The 22,766-nt window shown below is 42.0% G+C and overlaps 2 protein-coding genes across 4 annotated transcripts in view; one reads left to right on the forward strand and one right to left on the reverse strand.

The window, feature by feature from the left end:
• Nucleotides 1-8,952, forward strand: part of KIF2A (kinesin family member 2A) — a gene marked incomplete at its 3' end in the record, with an annotated part of 59,905 nt that extends 50,953 nt beyond the window's left edge. For 2 of the 3 annotated variants that reach the window (XM_082013078.1, XM_082013079.1), the window contains exons 17-20: nt 2,708-2,858; nt 4,449-4,550; nt 6,852-6,987; nt 8,867-8,952. In XM_082013078.1, the coding sequence (XP_081869204.1) occupies nt 2,708-2,858; nt 4,449-4,550; nt 6,852-6,987; nt 8,867-8,952 (475 nt within the window). Of the gene's footprint in view, nt 1-1,487; nt 1,602-2,707; nt 2,859-4,448; nt 4,551-6,851; nt 6,988-8,866 lie in introns of all 3 variants that reach the window. The other variant, XM_082013077.1, reaches the window with a different exon arrangement.
• Nucleotides 8,953-13,670: 4,718 nt separating this feature from the next.
• On the reverse strand, nt 13,671-19,209 carry DIMT1 (DIM1 rRNA methyltransferase and ribosome maturation factor; the record flags this gene model as incomplete). Its single annotated transcript, XM_082013691.1, has 12 exons — nt 13,671-13,713; nt 14,510-14,616; nt 15,081-15,144; nt 15,463-15,527; nt 16,287-16,379; nt 16,491-16,614; nt 17,451-17,500; nt 17,589-17,682; nt 17,790-17,851; nt 18,242-18,328; nt 18,809-18,882; nt 19,149-19,209. 12 exons carry the CDS (start codon nt 19,207-19,209, stop codon nt 13,671-13,673), a joined length of 924 nt encoding a protein of 307 aa, XP_081869817.1.
• Between the last annotated feature and the right edge of the window lie 3,557 nt (nt 19,210-22,766).

Here is a 22,766-nt window from a genome sequence, read left to right on the forward strand (position 1 = left end):
TCTGGAGGCACCATCTCGTGTGTTTGGGGTAGTCAGCATTCATGATGATGGCCTGGATGTTAGCTGAAATACCTTTCTGCAATGTGGGGATTTTTTTCATCCCCTTCGTGGAATTGCATGCAGTTGCCAGTTTGTTCCATACATATATATGAAACATACTTCCCAACTTTAGGCAAATGTCTAAGACCGCTGAGTAAAGAGTCAGTTAATCCAACAGTGACTTTATAATCAGTGTAGAGGAATTAGCACCTCCAGAGGCTGATGCAGCAGATCTGAGACCTGTGCTGCTCTCTGAAAGTGTTTGTCTCTCTTCAGTGAGTGTGAAAGGTGCATTCCCCTGCTGCAGTTCTTCTTCATCTAATGTCTGTGGAGATGGTGTGACCAGGTTCTCGGTGTCCCTGCAGTCAGATCTGCGACCCAGAGAGACAGACAGACACACACCTCCCCCCCCCCCCCCCCCCACACACCCACCCCCCCACCCCGTGTTTTGCTGCAAACAACAAAAGAGGCAAACAGACCTCTGGGCCATCAGAGGCCCTGGTTTGGCTAGAAGAGGCTACCATCTAGTGGCCTGCTTGCTCCAGTGAAAGATAGGGCAGAACAACGTCTGCTCCTGCTTGGCTGGGCACCCCTGGCCAGTTGCTAACTGGACACAAAGGGCTGCTAGGAAAGCTTACTGCCCGTTCCTTTTGATGACCCCATGTCTCTGTGATCCCCTCTGGATCAAGGGAGCCAGAAGCAAATCTGCCTGGCTTGGACCAGTCTGTGTGATTTCCGTCCTGGTGAGGAGGAGGCATCTACTCCCCTGCTTACAGTCACATAACGAAGGACCTTGCACATTCATCAGGACTCATTGGATCTTTTACCCCTTATGGAATATGTGTTGCTGAAGTGACTCCAGAAAAAGACGCTGCAAAACTAATTAAACACCTATTTCTAGTATACTAAATAGTTATGCTGAAACTGTTTCTTCCCCTTGGTGTTAAATTTGTATGTTGTTATGAAGTAAATGCCTGTCACTGTAAAGTTGCTTCATGTGTTTTGTGTAATATTTTATTTTTTTCTAGCAATATTATCATTTTCATAGTACAGTCAGTTATTCAGTGCTGGACAGCATAAGACGGGGCAGAATAGAATTTAAAGTTTGGTAGCAGTAGTGGTTTGGTATTTTAAACGGAGCCTTTTAGTGGAATACTGAACATAGAGCAAATGTTATTAACTGCATGAACTGAAATCTGGAATTACTCTTCTGAAAACACTGCTGTTATAGTCCCCTGCAAATTAGCAGCCCTGGTTTCGTTCGGTTTTGTTAGTGATCTGTAATTCTGCTTGCAGAAGGTTTAAATATGGTTGCACACTTGTATTTTAATATAAAAATAATTTTATAGTTAAACTATTAAAGAAGTATGCTAAACAAAGAATTGTCATTTTAACTGTGTTTATGAGAACATTTTCTTTTAATTTGCTGCTGTATTTTGCTGCTGCAGAGTAAAGGAGTTTGGAATTAGTCCTTCGGACATTCCCTTCTCACAGGGTAGTGGCAGTCGCTCTGATCTCTCTCCTTCCTATGAGTATGACGACTTTTCTCCTTCAATCACCAGGTCTACTTCATTCTATACATGGAATCTTTATTTTTAAGTTTTCTTTTTGGCTATGTAACTTTACAGACCAACCTTTCATTAGTCCCCTTGCCTTGAGTCACACATACTTTGTTTTTATTTTGTTTGGCAGGTGATGGTTCTGCATGATCTGCAACCATCTTCCCAGTATTTTGTTCACCCTCCTTAAGCATCCACACTCTGTATCCAGGCTTGCTAGTTTCCTTCATAAATTTAAAAAAAAAAATGATGATGTCACTTTTGTACATTTAGTGGACCAAATCTGACAAGTCTGTGTTTAGGTTAATTTGAATATCTCTAATTAAAAAAAGAAAAGTATTTTCATACATACATATGTTTAAAACTTTTCATCACTCTGAAGATGAATGAAAAACAGTTTTCATTGTAGTAAATAAGTGCTACTTGAAAAAAAAATTTTCCTCTTAAAAAAAATGAAGAATATGTTCTAAAACTTGCAGACTTTGATGTGGCCGTTCTGTAAACTTGCTTTTAAATGGGCTTTTTTTTCTGACAATCTTTTAACCTATTTTAATGCAACAAGAGCCCAACATTTTAAGGTATTTTCACCTTTGAAATTATTTTATTTAAAGAATCTATTCATTCTCAGAGATTGGAAATCATTATTTTCTTCAGAATTCTTGATGAATTTGGTTATAACAGCTACTGACTGACTAACTTCTTTTTTAAAGCACAGTTGTGTGCATGGAAAAAGAAAGATGGTCAGGTTTAGGGTGCTGAATGAACTTTTCTGCCAAATATTACTCATTGTTAAGGAGTTGATGTTGAGGGTTTGGAGATTTTTGCCATATTAACTGCTAATAAGTAGTAAGATTTCAGTCAGAAAATGCCTCTTGCTAGAAGATGGACTGTAATCCACCTGCAAGTAGTTGAAATTCAATGGTCCCTGCTTTTTAGGAGTCGGACTGACATCGTTTTGTATGTCAAAAGTACACTAGATTTGTGAAGCTGACATCATCATCCTTATTAAATGAATTAATTGCGTGTAAACCCGTAGAACTTTATTTTTGGTTGTGACTCTCTTGCACAGGAAGTTACTAATTTACAAATGAAACATTTTCTGCTCATAGGGTGAAGGAGCTGACGGTCGATCCGAGTGCCACAGGAGACATCCGTCCCATTATACACCATGCTCCTAATCAGATCGATGACTTGGAGACGCAGTGGGGTGTGGGGAGCTCTCCTCAGAGAGATGATCTCAAACTGCTTTGTGAACAAAATGTGAGTGGTTTACAGCATTGCATGGAAAGAGGTGATGATAAAGACAGTGGCAGAACAAATTCAGAGTAATGTGCACTTACAGCCTCTTAGCACGATCGTTAAGTAAATACAGCATGCTGCTTCATCTTTTCACTTCATAGTGTCATGTTCATTCCCATGCAAAAAAGACCAAAACACCAAAAACGTTCCTTGAAGGGTGAGAGGGGAATGTTTCACTTTTCCTTATCTTCCTTGTTGACCAGGACTTGTAATGTCCAGGCAGGGTGTGCTCTAGGCTCTGGCATTCTTTAGTTTTCATTTTTTCTAGTATAGCTACATATTTTTTTAGACAGTTAGAAGTATCCTGGGACAATCCTCTGTTTTATTTAACACTCTTGTGGTTTTGAGCATTATTTTCCCTGCATGCAACACCCACTTCAAGTGAGTTTGCCTTATTCTACATTTAGAAATCTGGCTACTCATCATTCCTCTTCCTGACATCCTGATTTTCGTGGGGTGAAATCTCAGTGCGTTGTTTGGGAGACAGCACGTCATGTTCCCAGCATGTCTCCCTGGGGTGCAGGAGTGGGGAGCTGAGAGGCATCTTCTAAAGGGCATTTCCCCCTCATTGTTGGTTTGTGAAAATGCTGATGAAAGATAGAAAAGAAAAATCAGTACTACGCTAGCTTATTTTTTACAAGAGACTCTGCCTTCTCAGAACACCTCTTCACGGTGTCTGCTGTATTTCTCATTTTAGTAACTGCCTCTTCTTCCAGGACTCTATGTTATAAGAACATGCTGGTGATTCCTAGAGCTTCCCACTAGACAGTCCTTCCAGCCAGATATCCTTTCATATCATACTTTTTCATTGTTCATGTGGAATTAAATTAAGCTTTACAATATGTTTTTAGAAAGTTTTCAAAGGCGTTGTGTAAGAAACTGTACTGTCTTGCTAAAACATTGATTACACCCTACCCAGTGCCTTCCCCTTTTATTGTTAACTATTCGTTTCTAAAGAAGCCCTGTTTGCCCCAGTTTGTAAATCCACGTTGTGCATTTTCTAATGTATTAATCACTGTACATTTTAAATTTTTCACGTAACATTTATTCTACTTTTTTTTCAAAGGATGAATTTAATTTTGATTTCTGATATGTATTGAATATTGTATTGGTGTTCTCTCTTTTTTTTTTTTTTTTAATTGTTGTCTGTCTGTTGTGATACGCATAACAAAAAGCCCTGACAGAAAACCGGATTTTTCTCTAGGCTTTAAAACCTACTAGAAATTAGCATTCTTGTCTTGTGTATTCCTCTTCCCACTATTTTAACTTGCTTTTTTAATGTGGAATATTCTCTTTTCCGGTATTCACTAGGATTAGTGGCTGGAAATTTTTGGTGAATATGAATTAAATTTGACTCAGTGAACACTTTGAATTTATTGCCCTCTCCACTCATTCCTGGAGGTTTTCTTGTTTAGAAAAACTAAATTCTATTTTTGACAGTTCTGCCTTCTGCGTATTTCTTTTTGTGTTCTGTGATGAAATGATCACATTCAATATATTTCCTATAGCCACAGCTCTTTCCAGACTAACAAGCTTAACTATTGTTTTTAGGAAGAGGAAGTTTCTCCGCAGTTGTTTACTTTCCATGAAGCTGTGTCACAAATGGTAGAAATGGAAGAGCAAGTCGTAGAAGACCACAGGGCTGTCTTCCAGGTAAAAGATTGAGCTCTACTTTGTTTTTATCCTAATCCAGGAATTCAGGTTTTCACAATGGAAGTGCATACTCTTGAAGATGTATGATCTCATCTGGTCATTCCTCTGCTGTCAGATTTCTAAATTGTTTTATTATGCTAAACTCATTGTAGCAAACAAATAGTGACAGATCCCATAACCACTAATCTTTGTCCCCATGATGAAAGAGAAAGATATTTCTATATCATCCCAAAAATTTAGTAAAATTTTCCTTTTCTTCTCAGCAAACATTCCTAAATAGACAGTTATCATCATAAGAAAAGTTGTTTTCTTTTTACTATTTTTACAATTCACTGTATTTTTCTGTTGGAGTCCTTGACCAGCATTAGTGACTGTGTTTTTTTTTCTAGTTGCAAGGAGTTTATTTGGATTGGTCTTGACATTTTCGATTTCATTGTCTAGTCTATGCCAATATTCCTATGCCAGAGCTGGCAATTAATAGTAACGTCTGTATCAGCACCATTTCTGTTTGATTATCTCCCTCTAAGATACTGCAGTACTCCTTCCAAGTATCTCATCTGAGTATCCTTTTGTCACATCTTCCTCTGAGATACTGAGACAGATGTGAGACACAAGTATTTCTAACTGCCTGTTGGCTTCCTTTTCACAGATGCATAAAGGTTTTCATTTGCCATTAGTCAGGGTCTTTGGAAGGAATACTACCCACGCAGTGTAATGCTGGTCAGCACCATGGAGCCTTTTACATTCACAAAGTAAATTGTAGCAATAAGCATGAGTTACTAGATTTCAGAAGGAAACGTGAGTTGCTTCTGTTCATAACCTTAGAGTGTTTAGGAGGCTGTCTGTTTGGCACATCTGCTGCAAGAGCAGAGCATTAAACCTGTAGGGAATGCATACATCTCCTCGATTTAAATATCTAACTTAGTGCAACATTGATGTGTGCTCATAATACTGTAAAAATACAGTAGGATGCTAAATAATACATTTTACAACAGATGTAGAGATTTAGTTATTATGAAATTTTAGCCCGAAAGTAAAACATGCAGAAGACTGGAAGTCATATGCCATATGTTGTAGCTGTGTCCTAATGCTTGTGACTTCTGGAGAAATAAGCTGCATTAGTTTAAGATGTCACTGCCTCTGTGTCACTCCTGCTGGAGTTTACTGCTCCTCCCAGCAGTCACTGGAAGGAAATGTGTTTGAGCCTCAGCTCCCTTCGTTCGCAGCATGGCTTGTTAGTTTATGCCCTGGGTGGAGATGGGCTGCACCAATACAAAGTCTACCGGCTGTACCATGCAGAAGTTGTCTTCTGTCAGCTTTCTCCTGGAAGCTGCTGATACAAAACATCCTTTCCTAACAAAAATGTCTAAAATAGATGGACAGAATGAATTGTGCTCTAGAGGTATTGGTCTGCCTTTGTGTCTTGGATGTCTGAGCTTACATTAGATAAGATGAATCCTATCCCAGTGTGATCTCCATCTGTCCTGAAAGCCAAAAAACATATGTGGGGTTTGGACTTGCTTTTAAGATTACTTGGGCTACTGGGCACAGAGGGAAAGACTTCATTTTAGTACTTCAGGCCCAGCATGCCTAGAACTGGCAGATGCTTTCTTTTTTTAAATCAAAGCATTTCCAATGGCATCAGTTCTCCTGATCATAGGTTTGCATAGTTCTCTAAGGCTTAAGCTCCTGGTTGCATTTTTCTTTGCTGCAAGACTTATTTTTTTCCCCTTTTTTTTGTAATAGTCAGAGTGCAAAGTTGCCTAAGAGCTGCTTTAACCAACCTCTACTGTACTCTTATGTATCTGGGGAGTTAGCTCATGCAATAGTGAGCTTAAAATAGCTCTTCCTTTATACAGCTTCTCTCAAAACTGGTTTTGATTATGGACAGAATTATCTTGGCTCCTTGACTGTAGTAATGACACTATGATTACAGTTAGTGGCAACAAGCCCATATTAAAACTGAAGCCTGACTTCAAAGTTTGATACCTGCCTAAGGGGACATAACCATAACATAAAGTTCTGTTCTTTGAGTTTCTTAGCATCACAACCACCTAATGTTCTGACTTTGAAGAGAACTGGGGTGGCTGGGATTTACCTGTTGCTGGTAGGACCACTGGAATTAAGAAACAATGTAGAAAACATACAATTTTGCTGGATGTCTAATTTTATGATTGAAATCTGTTATATTGAGGTTGACTAGACAGTAACAGTGTGGTCATCTTGAGAAAAGAATCTCTTAAAACTCGTTTGAAATGTCACTAATATATTTAGTTGTGGTTTTTCTTAACTTTTATCTAGGAATCTATTAGATGGCTGGAAGATGAAAAAGCTCTTCTTGAGATGACAGAAGAAGTAGACTATGATGTGGATTCTTACGCTACCCAACTTGAAGCAATTCTAGAGCAAAAAATTGATATTCTGACCGAACTTAGAGGTAGCTTGCTTTTAATCACTTTTGTATGCATTTTGTGTTTTTATATGCCATGGAGACTTGCAGTAATTATGAGGAGAAAAAAAACCAGTGTGGTTGTGTTTTAGGGTCTTTTTACCCCTTATGCTACCCTTCAGTGTCCTGTTGAAGGAACATTTATTCTGCTATCTAAGAACAAGTTCACATCTGTGTTCAGTTCATCCTAGTTCAAAAGAAAAATCTCTGCTTTACTTCCAGGAAGTATAAACTTGATCCTGCAAGTTTCCTTTTCTTTTCCTTTGTTCCAAAACAATGAAGGAAGAAAAAAGAAAATCCAAGCAAACTGTATGAAAAAAGGAGGCAATGCAATGAAAAAAGTAGTAGGAACTCCCAGTTCCTCCTCTGTTGCATTCTGTAGTGTAGCAGGGAGTCTACTGTCATTTTTAAGACTGTGCTTAAGAGTGACATCGAGCTCTACGTAGCTTGGTTAGCTTACTTTTTTCTTCAGCAGCCTTTCCATCTGAATTTTTTCAGCCTCTCTTTGTTGAAAAACAAACTGCAGATAATTCTTAGTGCCGAAAATGGACTCTTCCACTTGTCTTCTTAATCGGTCTGTCAGCTTGGTATCTCATGGAGATGAATTTTTCGTTTAGTTTCTGTAACTATTTGGACTCCAGAAGACATGCTGTACTGGTAAAAATTCAAGGGTGGGGTTGGGGGCTGAGAGGTAAGGGTGGGGTTTTTTTGATCTGTGTTACAAAACTCTTTATAAGACAAAATCTTACTTCTTACTCAGTCTGAGTATCTGCTGTAAGTTAGAAGACTACATAAAGCAAATCAGATGTGGTCTGCTTGCGTGCATTGGCACCAGTATACTTTAGCAAAGAATTGGAGGTACTTTGCTTTTTATGGATGATGGCTTTTTATGGATGATGGCTTCCTCTTCAGAAGAAGACAATTTGAGATACCAGCAGTGAAAAAACAGTTTAGGTGACTCCCTGTTCTTTGGAAACTTACTAGATACTGCTTTTGAAACAAGGTACTGGAGGTGAAGTCTGCCTAAGAGATCCTTGCATCTTTACAAGGCGGCATGATACATGTGTAGCTTTATAGCAGGGAAGAACAGTTAAGTCAAAAATTCTTTCTCCCAGTGTCTTCTGAGTTCTGCTCATGGCACATAGTGGTCACTGCATATTTCAGCTTTTATTCCTGTCACTCTGGGACTGACATCTTTCTGCTGTCATTTTGGTTTCCTTCTTCCTATATGGGCATATTACTGGGGAATGGAGTGGGACGGGAATAGAAATATGAAAGGATGCCACACTTCTTTTCTCAGGTTTCTCCCATTCTTGTTATAGTTATGATGAAACAAATGAGTGACACATTTATCTATTTATTGTGAACGACTTCCAAAAATCACAAATGCTTTTCACATTAATAAAAAAGCAGGGAGGAGTAGAATTTACATCTGGGCTTTAGAATGTACAGAAGTGACTGTACACTAAATACAATTTTGCGTGCCTCTGAGGATGGTTTGGAAGGTACTGGTAAGGAAAAGGTTTTATGTGGTGTGTATGTCCCTACACTTTCTATGTTAGAAGCAGAATTTTAAGTGTGGACAGTTTACATTCTGGAACGCAATTGTGCAGTTCCCAAACCTGTCCTGCCTAGAGACAGGCATATAGCATCTAAGAAGGGACTAAGTTGCTAAGCAACTTGCTTGTATGATGAGTATGGAATTTAAGCTTATCTCAATCCTTTTGTAGTTTTTAGTGTCAGCTATTTTTGTGGAGGAATGTTCTTTATTGTGCATTAGGGCTGGGATGTGGAGCCTCAGGGCTCAGTTTCAAGATCTGTGTTGAGCACAGGCACATCAATACTCATTCTCTCTTTTTCATTAAAGATAAAGTGAAATCTTTCCGGGCAGCTCTACAGGAGGAGGAACAGGCCAGTAAACAGATCAACCCGAAAAGACCACGTGCCCTTTGAAGTGGGCCTTTGCTGCTAAAGGAATCCACGAATCCGTACTGCTGTAGCACACATTTGTTACAAAACCCAGTGGCCGTAAGAACTCAACTACTTGAAAGTGTAAAAACGTTAGAAATGTCTGTGGAAATGTCCTGTTTCTTATTCACCTGAATGACATTTTCAGTTTTGTGTGAAATGCTCCTATGATGTCTACAAAATGCTTCTAGACCAGACAGCACAACCATGCAGGGTTCAGATCTGTGAAGCACTTTGTTTAAAATATTTCATTTATTCAAATGGTGAATTTTCTGTTTGGAAATATCTGCCATGTTATTAATAATGAAGTAAAACTGTGGCCATCAAAAAGTCACAGTATTTCCTTTTGACTATGTTCAGTTTTGTTACAAAGACCAGCTGTGCAGTTTTAAATTGTGTTTGCGTGCATGCACACCTCACTAGTGGTTGTACATAACTTCTCTTCTACAGACAGCTGTGCTTACCTCTTCCCATTCTGTGCCTTTATGAAGGCTACTTAACCCTGAACATCCTCTTTCTGAAGCACAGCCTTAATAAACAACATTCCTTATTTGTCAATATAAATTACTTTCAGTGTGTGTACATTTTTAATGTGTTTTGAAATTTTCTTTTTTTGGTGGCTAGTTTCATTTCACAGGATGTGCCATATCATTTGACTAGGAACTGCAAGAGCTGTTAGAGTGGACAAACAGCTGGACATTCCATCCTCCTTGTAAAAATCTGGAGTCTAGATTTATTTGAATACCATGAAGAATGGGTATATAATTCTAACATCTTATCTGTAATAATAATAATTTTAAAAAAAGAACAAAAAACCCCACAAATATAGATTAGTTGATGTATAATAAAGGGTAATGTTTAAGTACTGAGGAGAGTTGTATCTTAGGATAATGCAGATATACAGTATGTGGTATGATGTGGTAATGCTGTCAGAGTAAAGGTACAATCTGACCTCTGTGTATGGATAGGATAACTGTCAAAGTTCAGGGATCCAGCTAAATACATACATAATGGCCTTTCACATACTGTTAAAATTTGGCTTTTGATGCATGACAAACTTACATGTACATTAACTGTAGTTTGCAGGTAGTTTGAGTAGCTCTGTTGTTTTAAAAAAAAAAAAAAAAAGTAGCCAATACCTCTTTTTCCCTTTGTACAGTGCCAGCAGCTGAAAAGTGGGGTGGAACTGCATCATTTGAGGATTTGTTACAATACCTCTACCTAGCGCTAATACAAATCCCACAAGTACCTGAATTCTCACAAATGGCACCATGTGCATCAGCACTTTTTAAGTGGTGGCACTCCGGTTATTTTTGCAAGTCAGTATCCAAAAAAGATTGACCTTTCATGTAAGAACTTCTTGTCAAATGAAGAATTGTAGACCTCTCTAGGAGTTCTCCCTGTTTCCAGGAGTTCGTATCAGCAGACTTTCCCTTGGAACCGCTCAAAAATTACTTTTGGAATACAAGCCTGTTTGTTTGTGCCAGGCCTGAAGGGAAATAAAGGGAAGGCAATGAAAAGAGAGTTAAATGAGCCAGGAATTCTTGTAGTGTTTAATGTTTGTATCTCCCATAGAAAGGTAGGCGATGGGAAGCTCTTGTCACATCATGGTTAAAAATAAAAATCCTCCTGTGTGTAAACATGAAAACGGAAACAACAATGTAGATTTTACATAATGTGTTTAATAAATTAAGCTATTAAATGAATTACAGACGAGAATTTACTTCTATGAAAATTCTGTTGTGCTTTGGGAAGGGGTTCACTTTGTAAGGACATTGGAGTTACACTGTCGAAAAGGGCTCCGATTTCAGAATGAGTATTTGCTTCCAGACCTAACTCTTCTGTACAAATTTGTCATGTAGGAACTTCCCCAGAGCACTGTCTTGACTCTGGTTTTGCAGCAGGTCTGAAAAGAAAAATCACACATCTTTCTGAGTGTGTTTAAGAACGTCGTCCATCACAGTTAAAAGCGAAACCCAATGAAATAGCAGGTGGCAGCTTTTGTTAGCAGGCGATCATACACGTTATTGTGTAATACCAGAGGGTTTCTTTGACGCTGCTCTAGAGAAATCTTACTTTCTAAAAAGCCTCTGAAGACCCAGACACCCTGCGTGAGAAACAGTTGCTTCCCTGCTATTCCTCCATGCCTAGAGCCACAACCAGGCTGTGGTTTACAGCAGGTACCAAACAGGACAGGAAGGATGGAGGCGATTAGGTTTCAGCAGCTTTTTACTAAGCTGCCTAAATGACACGTGTCCTGTCAGGTAGCAGATACAAGCTGAAATTGTGCCTGCTGCAGGGGGACTGTTGTAAGAGAGTCTTTGTGACAGACCCTGCTGTGAAGGTTGAGCTACACTGATACTGAAGCAGCGAGAATCCAGATAAATGGATATGGCTGGTCATGGCACTTGAATTCCTGTAGCCTGTTGCTGTGACAGACTGGAATTACTTGAACAGGACTCAGATAAGTTTATAGTGATTCCTGTCCTGTAAAACAAAAGTAGTTTGTAAGTGCAACACACACCTCCAGCGTTTGCTCCTTCTGTACGAGTCCAAGGATATTGCTGTAGCTCCTTACCTCACTCATTAGTGAAGCAGCACTAGAATCATTAAATTAGAAAATAAATGAGGAATTCAGCTTTCCAAGACAACATCTCAGGACACCTGCAAATTCAAGTGCATATTTCTGTACATGCTTCTGAATCAATGACTTTTAAAGAATTGACATTGGATGTGTATAAAACGAAGTTATATCTTAGAGGAGTTTTTGTTAATTTCCCTCTTCTCCACTTACTGTGGTTATATGGAAAGAGATCCGCTACACGTGAAAAGCTGACTTATGGTAGTTAATACGCAGTCATGCCTTCACCCCTGCATGATGCTAGAATTAATAGTTCTTGTCTTCCTGAATTGTAAGACAAACCAAAGTGGATTTTTCTTTGGATAGCTGCTATGAAGAGTTAATGCAAACTTCCTTGGGAAAACTCTGTCTTGACCTTAGTAACAAATACCTATAATCCAAACTGCATTACAACACTTCAGCAAGTCTGTCAGGACACAGACATGTGGTCCTCTAAAACTCACAGAAAGCTTTGACCTATGCTAAAACTCCTTCGTGCCTTGAAGTGTGAAGTAACGCTCTTATAAAAATAGCTGCTTCAATTTACAGTTGGAAAAAAAACCCTTCTGTCTATGCCTATGAGCAGTGGCCATTTGGTAGTTTTCTGGTTCCTGCAGTGGTTTGATAGCAATAAGGAGGGAATAAAAGGAGAGGACGCTAGTAGTTTCAAATGCCTCAATAATGTTTTTGTAAATGATACTAAACCCACAAGATAAATGATCTTGTGAGGTGGGCCCATGTAAACCCCATGAGGTTCAACAAGACTAGGTCCAAGGTCCTGCATCTGGTTTGGGGCAAACCCCAGTATCAGTACAGGCTGGGGGATGAAGGGATGGAGAGCAGCCCTGCTGAAAAGGACTTCGGGGTACCGGTGGATGAAAAGCTGGACATGAGCTGGCAATGTGCGCTCACAGCCCAGGCGGCCAACTGTATCCTGGGCTGCATCCAAAGCAGGTCAAGGGAGGGGATTCTGCCCCTCCACTCTGCTCTGGTGAGACCCCACCTGGAGTCCTGTGTGCAGCTCTGGAGCCCTCAGCACAGGAAAGACATGGACTTGTTGGAGCAGGTCCAGAGGAGGCCACAGAAATGATCAGGGGGATGGAACATCTCTCCTGTGAGGACAGGCTGAGAGAGTTGGGGTGGTTCGGTCTGGAGAAGAGAAGGCTCTGGGGAGACCTTCTTGCACCCTTCCAGTACTTGAAGGGGGCTTCTAGGAAAGATGGGGACAGACTGTTTAGCAGGGCCTGTTGCAACAGGACAAGGGGTAATGGTTTTAAACCAAAAGAGGGTAGATTTAGACTAGATAGAAGGAAGATATTTTTCACACTAAGGGTGGTGAAACACTGGCCCAGGTTGCCCAAAGTGGTGGTAGATGCCTCATTCCTGGAAACATTCTAGGTCAGGTTGGACGGGGCTCGGAGCAACCTGATCTAGTAGGGGATGTCCCTGCTCATTGCAGGGGGGTTGGATTAGATGACCTTTAAAGGTCCCCTCCAAACCAAACTACTCCATGATTCTATGAAACATTTACTGGGATTTCTCCAAGAGAATCAGATCACTAACTGACTTGGACTGCGGGTAGCTACCAGAGGACAGATGGAAGAGATAGGCATTTCAAATAAAAAGAAAGTCTTTAAATACGCTTAAAAAGAAACAAATAAAAATCCCAAACTAATGGAATGACTACAACTCTGGTTTTGTTGCCTAGACCAGACTTACGGGTTGCACTGTTGTGTATTATGCCAGAATATATTGAGGTGAAGTCCATGATTGGAGAACATAGATTTCAATTATGGCAGCATCAATCCATGTTGTTGGGTATATTTAAAAATACACTGTCATGTGGAAGTGCAGCCCCTTACTTCAGTTGTGAAAGAATGTATAGCTTTTAAAATACAGAGCAACAGCTTCTTCCCTACTATCTATGATAAAATTGCATGTAAGGTTTTAATAAGAACCAAAGTGTGTATGCTGTATTCTGTTAATTGCTTTTGTGAGAAGAGCTTGTCCCATTGCAGTCACTCTGGCTTCGGTAAGACTTCGGTGACAAAATAAAGAACATCTTTCTTTCTTCTAGTAGCATCTATGAGAAATGGATGCCTTCTGAATTGAAGCCATGCAGCAGTCTGAAAAAGTGAAGTATTTGTGTTACAATTTCTACTAATTTATACTTCAACTTATGGCATTTCTAAGACGTACTGGCTTGCAAAGAACATACGAAAATAGCATGATAGCAGCCATCACCGTTCAACTGCCATAAAGAATTGTTACAGATCTTAAATTAGAAGTTAGTAGCATATTTGCCATTTTAGAGATGCAGGTATATTTTCGGTGCAGTTAGTTACATTGCATCCTACCAGGTTTACTGTGTTTCTTTAAAGAGCAGTAGCTGTATTAATTGTCAGGCTGAGAAACAGCTAGGAGGTTCTACCTTAAATTAGGGAAGGACTCATGTTGCCACTTAAATTTACTGACCAGAAATAAGAGCAGAATATGGCAGTTAATTATTCAAATTTACAAATTCTGCTTATAGACTACAGTCTAATCCTCAAGACAGACAGAGAAGGGCTGTGTAAGCCTCCAGGGAAATTATAACAACCAATTTAATTATTAAATCCTTTTTTAGAAGAGACATAGATGGGTCTAGCACACAAATACCAGAAATAAGGATCTTTAGCTACTTGTTTCTCAATACTGTGAACAGCAGTTAAAATTTGGTTTTTAAATGTTTGGGTTTTTTGTTTTTTAAAAAAGTTTGTTCATGTTCAGGACTGGAAGCAAGGAGTGTCTGGTATTGAGCGGAAAACAAAGTTAGTACTGTTCCTGTGTAACCCAATACTAATCTGTGCTACACAGGTACAGATGCAGATAGAATCTTAAGAAGCTTAGAAGGAAAGCATAAGGAGGAAAAAAAACCAATACCTAATGAAATCATCTATATCCATTGAACGGGCTCTTTTTTCAGAGTAATCTGTATTTTTTAGGACTGTCTGTATTTTCTCTGCAATTTTGAAGTTTTCTGGTATTTCCTGTCAATGGAAAATAGGATACAAATTCAAAAGTTCATAGCATAGAAAAAGTTCATTTAAATAATCTATACTTTTCCTGCTTTTAGAATAGTTCTTGTTTCAAGTGATAGAAATAAGTTGTATTTTTTGTTGTATCGTTCTATTCTTGCGTTTGAATTTTTATACCTCAGCTCATTCATTAGAAATGAATCACAACAGTGCTGCTAAGCAGACACAGAACAGTTTCTTATTAGATCAGTAAAAGTCCTTGAGACAAGTACAGCCAATATATAACATACCCAGCTTTCAGCTCTTTCACTCTTAGTGATTTTTCTCTAAGAAAAGAGGTAAGTTCTTCCCTCCCACAGACTCTTGGAAAAACCTGAACATGTTAAGCTTTTCAATGTTAATTTTTTACTCTTATAAAAGTCAGTATGTAGGTCAGTACACAGAAATAGAATTTAATATATTAAAAAAGATCTTACTGTATTATGTAAGGAACAATGAATTCGGTAATTATGATCCAGCAACTGCTCTACAGCACTTGACCTGAGAGAAACACAAGTTTAGAATGAAAATTGAGCTTTAACTAGGTTTTTTTTTTTACTTGATTGGTTGTTAATCTTTACTATAAAAAACTGTAACGACTACACACGAGCTTTAAAGTTGTTCTTTTTAAACAATTGCCTAGTTTTCTTTAAAAAAAAAAAAAAAAAAAGCTTCTGACCTCAGCGTAAATCCTCCATCATGGTTTATCCCAGACTGTGCTGGCATGCATATAGCACTGCTATGCATTCGCACAACAGAAACAGTTACCTGGATGGGCTCTCAAACTTTCAAATATTTCCTTTACTAGAGGTTACTTACTTAAATGCTGCAGCGAGTGTCTTGTTTTTTCTAACAAAGGCTATCCTTACCAGACCATCCCACTCCTGAAATTAAAAATTTCAGAATTTACACAAAGGAACATACAGCTACTACAAACAAGAACAGTCACTACTGTCAATTTCACAGCAATATTGAACACAAAGAAGACTCTTTCAGGAAAATGTCCTTCTAAACAATACAAAACCAGTCTGGTCTTGGACAAAGCAATACAAATGGTGGAGAAAATATTTCACCCACAAAGCCTTTTGAATTTTCTTTTTTGTGCTGGGCACTATTAGCCAGATCTTATGTAGTGAGAGGGCAGATACTTGAAAAAAATCCAGCTAAACTTGGGCAAGGCTGAAATGGTTTTGAAGATCAAAGTGTTTTAAAAGTTAACTTTAAGAATATGATCCTGTAACATCTGTCTTCTCAAGATTATACACACTCATCTGAAGATAAGACTTCTTATATATACTCCTTTGATAATAACCAACAAATTCATCAGCCAGAAGGGTGTCTGGGAGATAAAAATCACGATGAAAGGGACAGTATTCCTAGCAATTCTCCAACTGACATGAAGATGGTCCCTCAGTCTTGTCAAAAATACCGGACTCAAAGCTGCACCCAAATTGATGCATGTTCAGGTAACGTCCTAATGCAAGCCTGATCAATAGAGGAATAAGTACTTTGGAATTACGTAAATGCCAATGAATAGCTGTGTGGTGAACACAGCACATGGAACTGAGTAGTCAGTGAAAGAAAAATGAAATTAAGTATTATCACTAATATGTTGTGTCGTTGTTAGAGTATACGATGCTCACCTGGAAGTTGATAGGTGGTGGTGGGTTCTTTGGCTCTATTCTGACAACGCTGGATTCAACTTTGGGAGGAGGCCTGAAGTTGTTCTTTCCAACCTGTTAGCCAAAAGAAGTCAGGCACGTGTATCAATAAGCAGCAAATCCTCACATTCTTAGAAACATTCTTCTATCATTGGTAGCTCTGTGAGCTAACACAGAATGACGTACCTTCATCAGATGGTCCACTCGAGCTAATAACTGAGTATTAATAGAGAGTCTGCAGTATAGTTTGGTTCCTGGTTTTGCAACCAAACGAAGTGCAAATTCCCTTTGAAACATAAGTATTGCACACCTGAGAATACCAGAAATGAGAAAATGAATTCTAAGTAACCAACTTGCACATCAAAAGCCAACCAACACACTTGGGAAACACAGGATTTGCCTCAGAGCTTAGAAGAAATAAAAGTTTGTCATAAACAAACTCGTGCCTTGATTAGCTCAGAACATGTTAAAAAAAATAAAAAACAACACAAAACTTGGTGAAACCATCTAAGTCTCCTTAAAGCTACAATAGAATTTGATTCTTTATACTGCTAATGGGGCAGGATCAAAGAGACAAAAGCTAGTCTGAGAGTTTTGTGCCTGAGTGTAACACATCTTTTTGAATAATTCTGTGATGTGTCCTTCAAATCCAAACTAGCTCAAAAAATTGACCAGAAATGTCACTAACATTAGCGCTTCAGTAAGAGAAATCAAGACCTGCTGACATATTGAACAACACAGCGAAGTACCTGGGCAGTTATTTTTTTAGACCAGTCAACAGGAAGTGTCTTGGCTTCGATCCTACCCTTTCCACCTTTCTTTTCTCAGGTAGGAAGGCATCTGAACTGCTAGGATACCCTATTTAGCCCTGGAAGAACAATTAGTTATAGTGCTAGTGCAAAGAGGAGCAACTCCTGTTTTCATCAGCTGGGCACTCACTGATGCCAAGACTAAATTTTCTCTTTTTGCCTAATACATTGATATAAACTGATTTCCAGGCACTGGCAGGTCTCATATTACAGAAAAATTTTGGTGTGGCTCTGATTCATCAAATTGGTATTTTAAGAACTAAAAAGATTTGATTTCGGAATATTTTTTAACTTTTTTTTTCTATCAGGTAATACAGAGCTTTGTTCTTCCACATACCTGAAAAAAGGTCTATGAAGCAACAACTTGAAAACAAAAGGTGAAGAAATCTGAGGAAAAGAATAATAGTGTTAGTATAATTTCTGGACAATTATCATTCAAAAACAAAGAAGTTCTGCCACATTGTTTAGCCTATACCTGGTAAGGCAAGTTAGCCACACATGCATCAAAGAATGGTAAGTCTGTTTTCAGGATATCGCCAACCTTGATTTCAAGTTTGTTTGCCAGGCACCTGGGGGAAATACACTGTGGTTACCCTCAGAGAAATATGTTGCCAAAGTTTCTGCCGAAGCAGCTCCACTGCTTTAAGTGCTTGCTATTTCCACAGCTGATACTTACGTGCCCTGGACTCTCTTCTGAAGTTCACCAACAAGTCTAGGGTCAATTTCACAAGCAATAACCTGAAAACAAAGTATGTATCTGCAGCTTTATGCAAGTCCTCCCAACTGGGATTAACATTTCAAACGTAAAAAAACACTGTATCTATTGCTACGGGTTTAAATAATTCTTAGAAATTCACAATTAGGCTATGCACCTTCCTCCCTCCCCCAAGACATGGAAGTCTTACCACATAAATGGATAACAGCAATATAGTTTGATAAAACCATACAAGGTTTACAGGAACAGCTAAAAAGTAATTGGAATGATGTAAATGTTAAGAAAAACATCCACAGAGTAATTCTACTTATTTGAATCAAGCAGATGAAGATCCTTCTGTTTGCCATAGTCCAAGTCACAATGTGGTTAGAGCTTGGGAAGGTGTGTGTAGGGGTTGTGGGATTTGCACTTACTTTTTTTACTTTCTCTAACATCTTTACTGTCAGGTTGCCAGTTCCCGGGCCTACTTCCAGAATGACATCTGTGCGTCGCAGGGCAGCCTAAGAACAAATGGCATTTCAGTTCTTTTTCGAGAACCACTTTCAAGCAAACGTTTAATTTTAAAACGAAAGGTATGTGCAGCTCAGTAAAAAGCCGAAACCAGCTAGCAGACAAGTGTGAACATTGTTTAAAAAGGGACAGGAGAGAAACGGTGAGAACAAGAATGTCTTACAGCTAATTTATAAGAGATCTTTGGCCAAGGGTAGAAAAATAAGCACGCAGCCACATTTTAAGGGGGAAAAAAAAAAGGCAGTATCAAGGCAGTAACTGCAGTAGAGAAGACAGGTCCCTCCACAACCACGGAAAGGCCAGAGTCACGGAGCAGGACCGTGCATCAAGACATGCTTTCCCAAGCAGCTCTCAGCCAGCTCAGCCCGGCGCAGCGGGGCCCACGCCGCGGCGCAGGGACCCGGCGCAGCTCCCGGGCAGCTGCCGCCCGCCGCCGCCTCCCCAGCGGCGCTCCCCGCTGCGGCAGCCACCTTCTCGATGATGCTGTTGACGACGAGGGGGTTCTTCAGGATGTGCTGGCCGGCGCCGGTGTTGAAGAGGACGCCTAGGGCAGAGAGCGACGTTACTGCGGGGACAAGCGCGCTCCGCGGGAACGCGGCAGCAAACACGGAGGTTGTTCTCCGCCGCCGGCACTCAGGCCTCCCCGGGATCACACCGCGCTCCCCGCCGGGAGCTGCCCTCCCCAGGACGCCGCTCCCAACACCGAGGCGTCCCCCGAAATAGGCCGAGCGCAGGCCGTGCCGGGACAGGCAGGCCCGGGCCCGGCCTCCGTTCCCGGGGACGCCGCCGCTCAACCCGGCCCGCACTCACCTGTAGCGCGGCCCTCACGACGCTCCTGCCGCGGCCGCTTCCCCGCCCGCGCCCCGGGCATGGCGGCGACCGGCTCCGCTCAGCTCCGCTCCTCGCACACGTGCCGCCCGGGACTACAGCTCCCGATCAGCACCGCGGCAGGGCCGGTGCGGGCGGAGCGCGTCACGGGAAGTGGGCGGGGCCGCCGCAGCGGACAGCGCCCCCCCGCGGGTCGGCGGTGTGTCCTGGCCGCACGCCAGCGGCGCCGGGCTGCGCGGCGGAACCGCGGGTTTTGGGAGCAGCGCGCGATCTTCCCTATAGAAGCAAAAACCTCCCCGCCCGAAAAAGAGCTCCCGCCGAGCTGCGGGTGCGCTTCGCAGCGGCGTCACCCTGCTCGGTTAAACCGGCTTGCCTGCGGGACTGCAAATACAGCGTCTGGCGTCAGGCCTCGAAGCTGCCGGGAGAGCAGGCCGGTGGGGCGGAGGTGGTAGGCAGAGCGCAGACATGTGGGCATAGCCGTGGCCCTAGTGTCATCAAGAACGCCAGCACCCTTTCCTAGCTCAAAGCAGGCCGCGCAACGAACAGTACGCGGGGAGCTGGTTGCCTCAGCCAGGCTGTTCGGGTCTGGTGTTACTGCTGTGCGGTGAGGTGTGATGCTGAGAGGTCAGCTACCCGGAGCGGTACCCCTCCCGGGTAGCTCTGGAGAAGAAGGGTGCAGGAAGAACTGAGGGGGAACAGATAGCAAGGGGAAAGAGGAAAGAAATGTTTTTTCAATAGAGGATTTTTTCTGGGTCAGAATATCCAGCGTTACATATGAGCAGCGAGAATCACTGCTGCTTTCCTCACTCCCAGAGGGATCCCCCCTCAGTCCAGTACCTGTGGTCTAATACAAACCTTGTGCTTCAACCTTGAGAAAATTATTTAAAAGGTGATTCTCGGCAATTTCTGCTGATAAGCATGGGCAACAAACAGGAGGAGCTGGAAGCCACCATGCTGCTTGAAACCTGTGAGCTGGTCACCGTTACTGCAACTTGGTGGGACGAATCCCATGACTGGAGTGCAGCCATTGATGGCTACAGGCTGTTAAGAAGGGACAGGCGAGGAAGGAAAGGCAGAGATGTTGCCCTCTGCATGAAGAAATGGGTACAGTATGAAGAGCTGTCTCTGAAGAATAGCCATGAGCAGGTCAAAAGCTTATGGGCAAGAATCGGAGACCAAGGCAACAAAGGGAACCTGTGGTTGGTCCCTACTACAGGCCACATGATCAAGAGGAGTCTATTGATGAAGCCTTCTCACTCCAGCTACAGGAGGCATCACGCTCGCAGGCTCTGGTCCTGCTGGGGGACTTCAATCACGCCAGCATCTGCTGGAAAAGCAGCACAGTGAGCTGTAGGCAATCCAGGAGACTCCTGGAGTGCATGGAGGATAACTTTCTGTGCGAGGTAATAGACAGCGCTACCAAAGGGGATGCTGTACTGGATCTGTTGGTCACCAACACAGTTGAGCTAACTGGTGATGTCAAGATTGGAGACAGCCTGTGATCATGCACTGGTGCAGTTTGCAGTCCTAAGGGATATGGGGCAGTCAAAGAGTAAAGTTAGGACCCTGAATTTTAAGAAAGCAAAATTCCAGCTCTTTATGGAGTTAGTCAATAGGACCCCCTGGGAAACTGCCCTCAGGGACAAGGGAGCAGAACAGAGCTGTCAGATCTTTAAGGACACTTTCCATAGAGCACAAGACCTCTCAATCTCCTAGAAGCTATGTTAAGGCACATGGAGGACAGGGAGGTGATTTGAGACAGCCAGCATGGCTTCACCAAGGGAACGTCCTGCCTGACCAAACTAGTGGCCTTCTATGATGGAGTGACCATATCAGTGGACAAGGGAAGAGCTACTGATGTCATCTATCTGGGCTTCTGTAAGGCTTTTGACACAGTCCCCCACAACATTCTTCTCTTCAAATTGGAGAGAGATGTTGGAGACTGTTGGGTGGATGAGGAATTGGTTGGATGGTTGCATCCAGAGATTAGCGGTCAACGGCTCTGTTAATAGGAATCACTTCCTAGTTCAGATAGAACCCATTGCACAGCATCACTAAAAAGTCTTAGGCGGCAAGCTGTGAACTTTCACCTAGATACTGATGAACTTACACTGAACTCTTACATAGTTACATGAGGGAAGATCCTGAAACCCATATAAGTTAGAAAGGTGAGATAGCCACATCCATCAGAAGTTGCCATCTTGAGGAAAGAAGAACAGTGGCCTGCCTGGAGACAGTGAAAGCATCCAGTGAGGAACAAGGAGACCCCAGACACAAATACTACTGTTGCACCGAGCCATTCTTGGAAGGGGAGGGGAACTTAGATTATGATGGTGTAATTGCCCAGAGATGCATTTGTTTGGGCTCCCTCTCTGGAGGCACCCAGCTCGAGCTGTTTTTCACTGCTGTACCACTTAATAAATTTCATTTGGTGTATGTTATGTTGGAGATTCTGCTTCAGGAAACCTAGGGTGGAGCCTGCAGGAAGAGTAAGCACCTGGGAGTGTGTGTGTGTCTGTGTTTGTGTGGAGTCGAAAGGGGCATCCATCACCTCACTGGAGTCACTTGCTGCAAAGGGACACCAGTACTAGCAGTTAAAGTCTTGGGTGGTGTGTGTGCATCGGGCAGTGGCTTCTTCCCTAACAGCTCATTGTCTGCATGGAGATCAGTGACAAGTGGTGTCCCTCAGGGGTACATACTGGGACCAGTACTCTTTAATATCTTCATCAATGACATGGTGGGATTGAGTGCACCCTCAGCAAATTTGCAGATGACACCAAGCTGAGTGATGTGGTTGACACACTGGAGGGATGGGATGCCATCCTGAGGGACCTGGACAAACTCAAGGAATGGGCCCATGTGAACTTCATGAGGTTCAACAAGGCCGAGTGCAGGGTCCTGCACCTCGGTTGGGGTGACCCCCAGTGTCAAGACAGGCTGGGGGATGAAGGGATGGAGAGCAGCCCTGCCCAGAAGGACTTGGGAGATGATGGATGAAAAGCTGGACAGGAGCTGGCAATGTGTGCTCGCAGCCCAGAAGGCCAACCGTATCCCGGGCTGCATCCAAAGCAGTGTGGCCAGCAGGTCGAGGGAGGGAACTATGCCCCTCTACTCCGCTCTGCTGAGACCTCAGCTGGAGTCCTGAGTCCAGCTCTGGAGCCCTCAGCACAGGAAAGACATGGACCTGTTGGAGTGAGACCAGAGGAGGGCCACAACAATGATGAGAAAGATGGAACACTCTCCTGTGAGGACAGGCTGAGAGAGTTGGGGTTGTTTGTCCTGGAGAAGAGAAGGCTCCGGGGAGACCTTATTGCAGCCTTTCAGTGCTTAAGGGGGCTTCTAGGAAAGATGGGGACAGACTTTTTAGCAGGGCCTGTTGCAATAGGACAAGGGGTGATGGTTTTAAACTAAAAGAGGGAAGATTTAGTCTAGATATAAGGAAGAGCTTTTTCACACTGAGGGTGGTGAACCACTGTCACAGGTTGCCCAGGGAGGTGGTAGATGCCCCATCCCTGGAAACATTCCAGGTCAGGTTGGATGGGGCTCTGAGCAACCTGATCAAGTTGGGGATGTCTCTGCTCATTGTCTGCAGGTTGAACT

The sequence above is a fragment of the Phaethon aethereus genome, assembly GCF_964289735.1.
Source record: "Phaethon aethereus genome assembly, chromosome: Z".
Taxonomy (NCBI): domain Eukaryota; kingdom Metazoa; phylum Chordata; class Aves; order Phaethontiformes; family Phaethontidae; genus Phaethon; species Phaethon aethereus.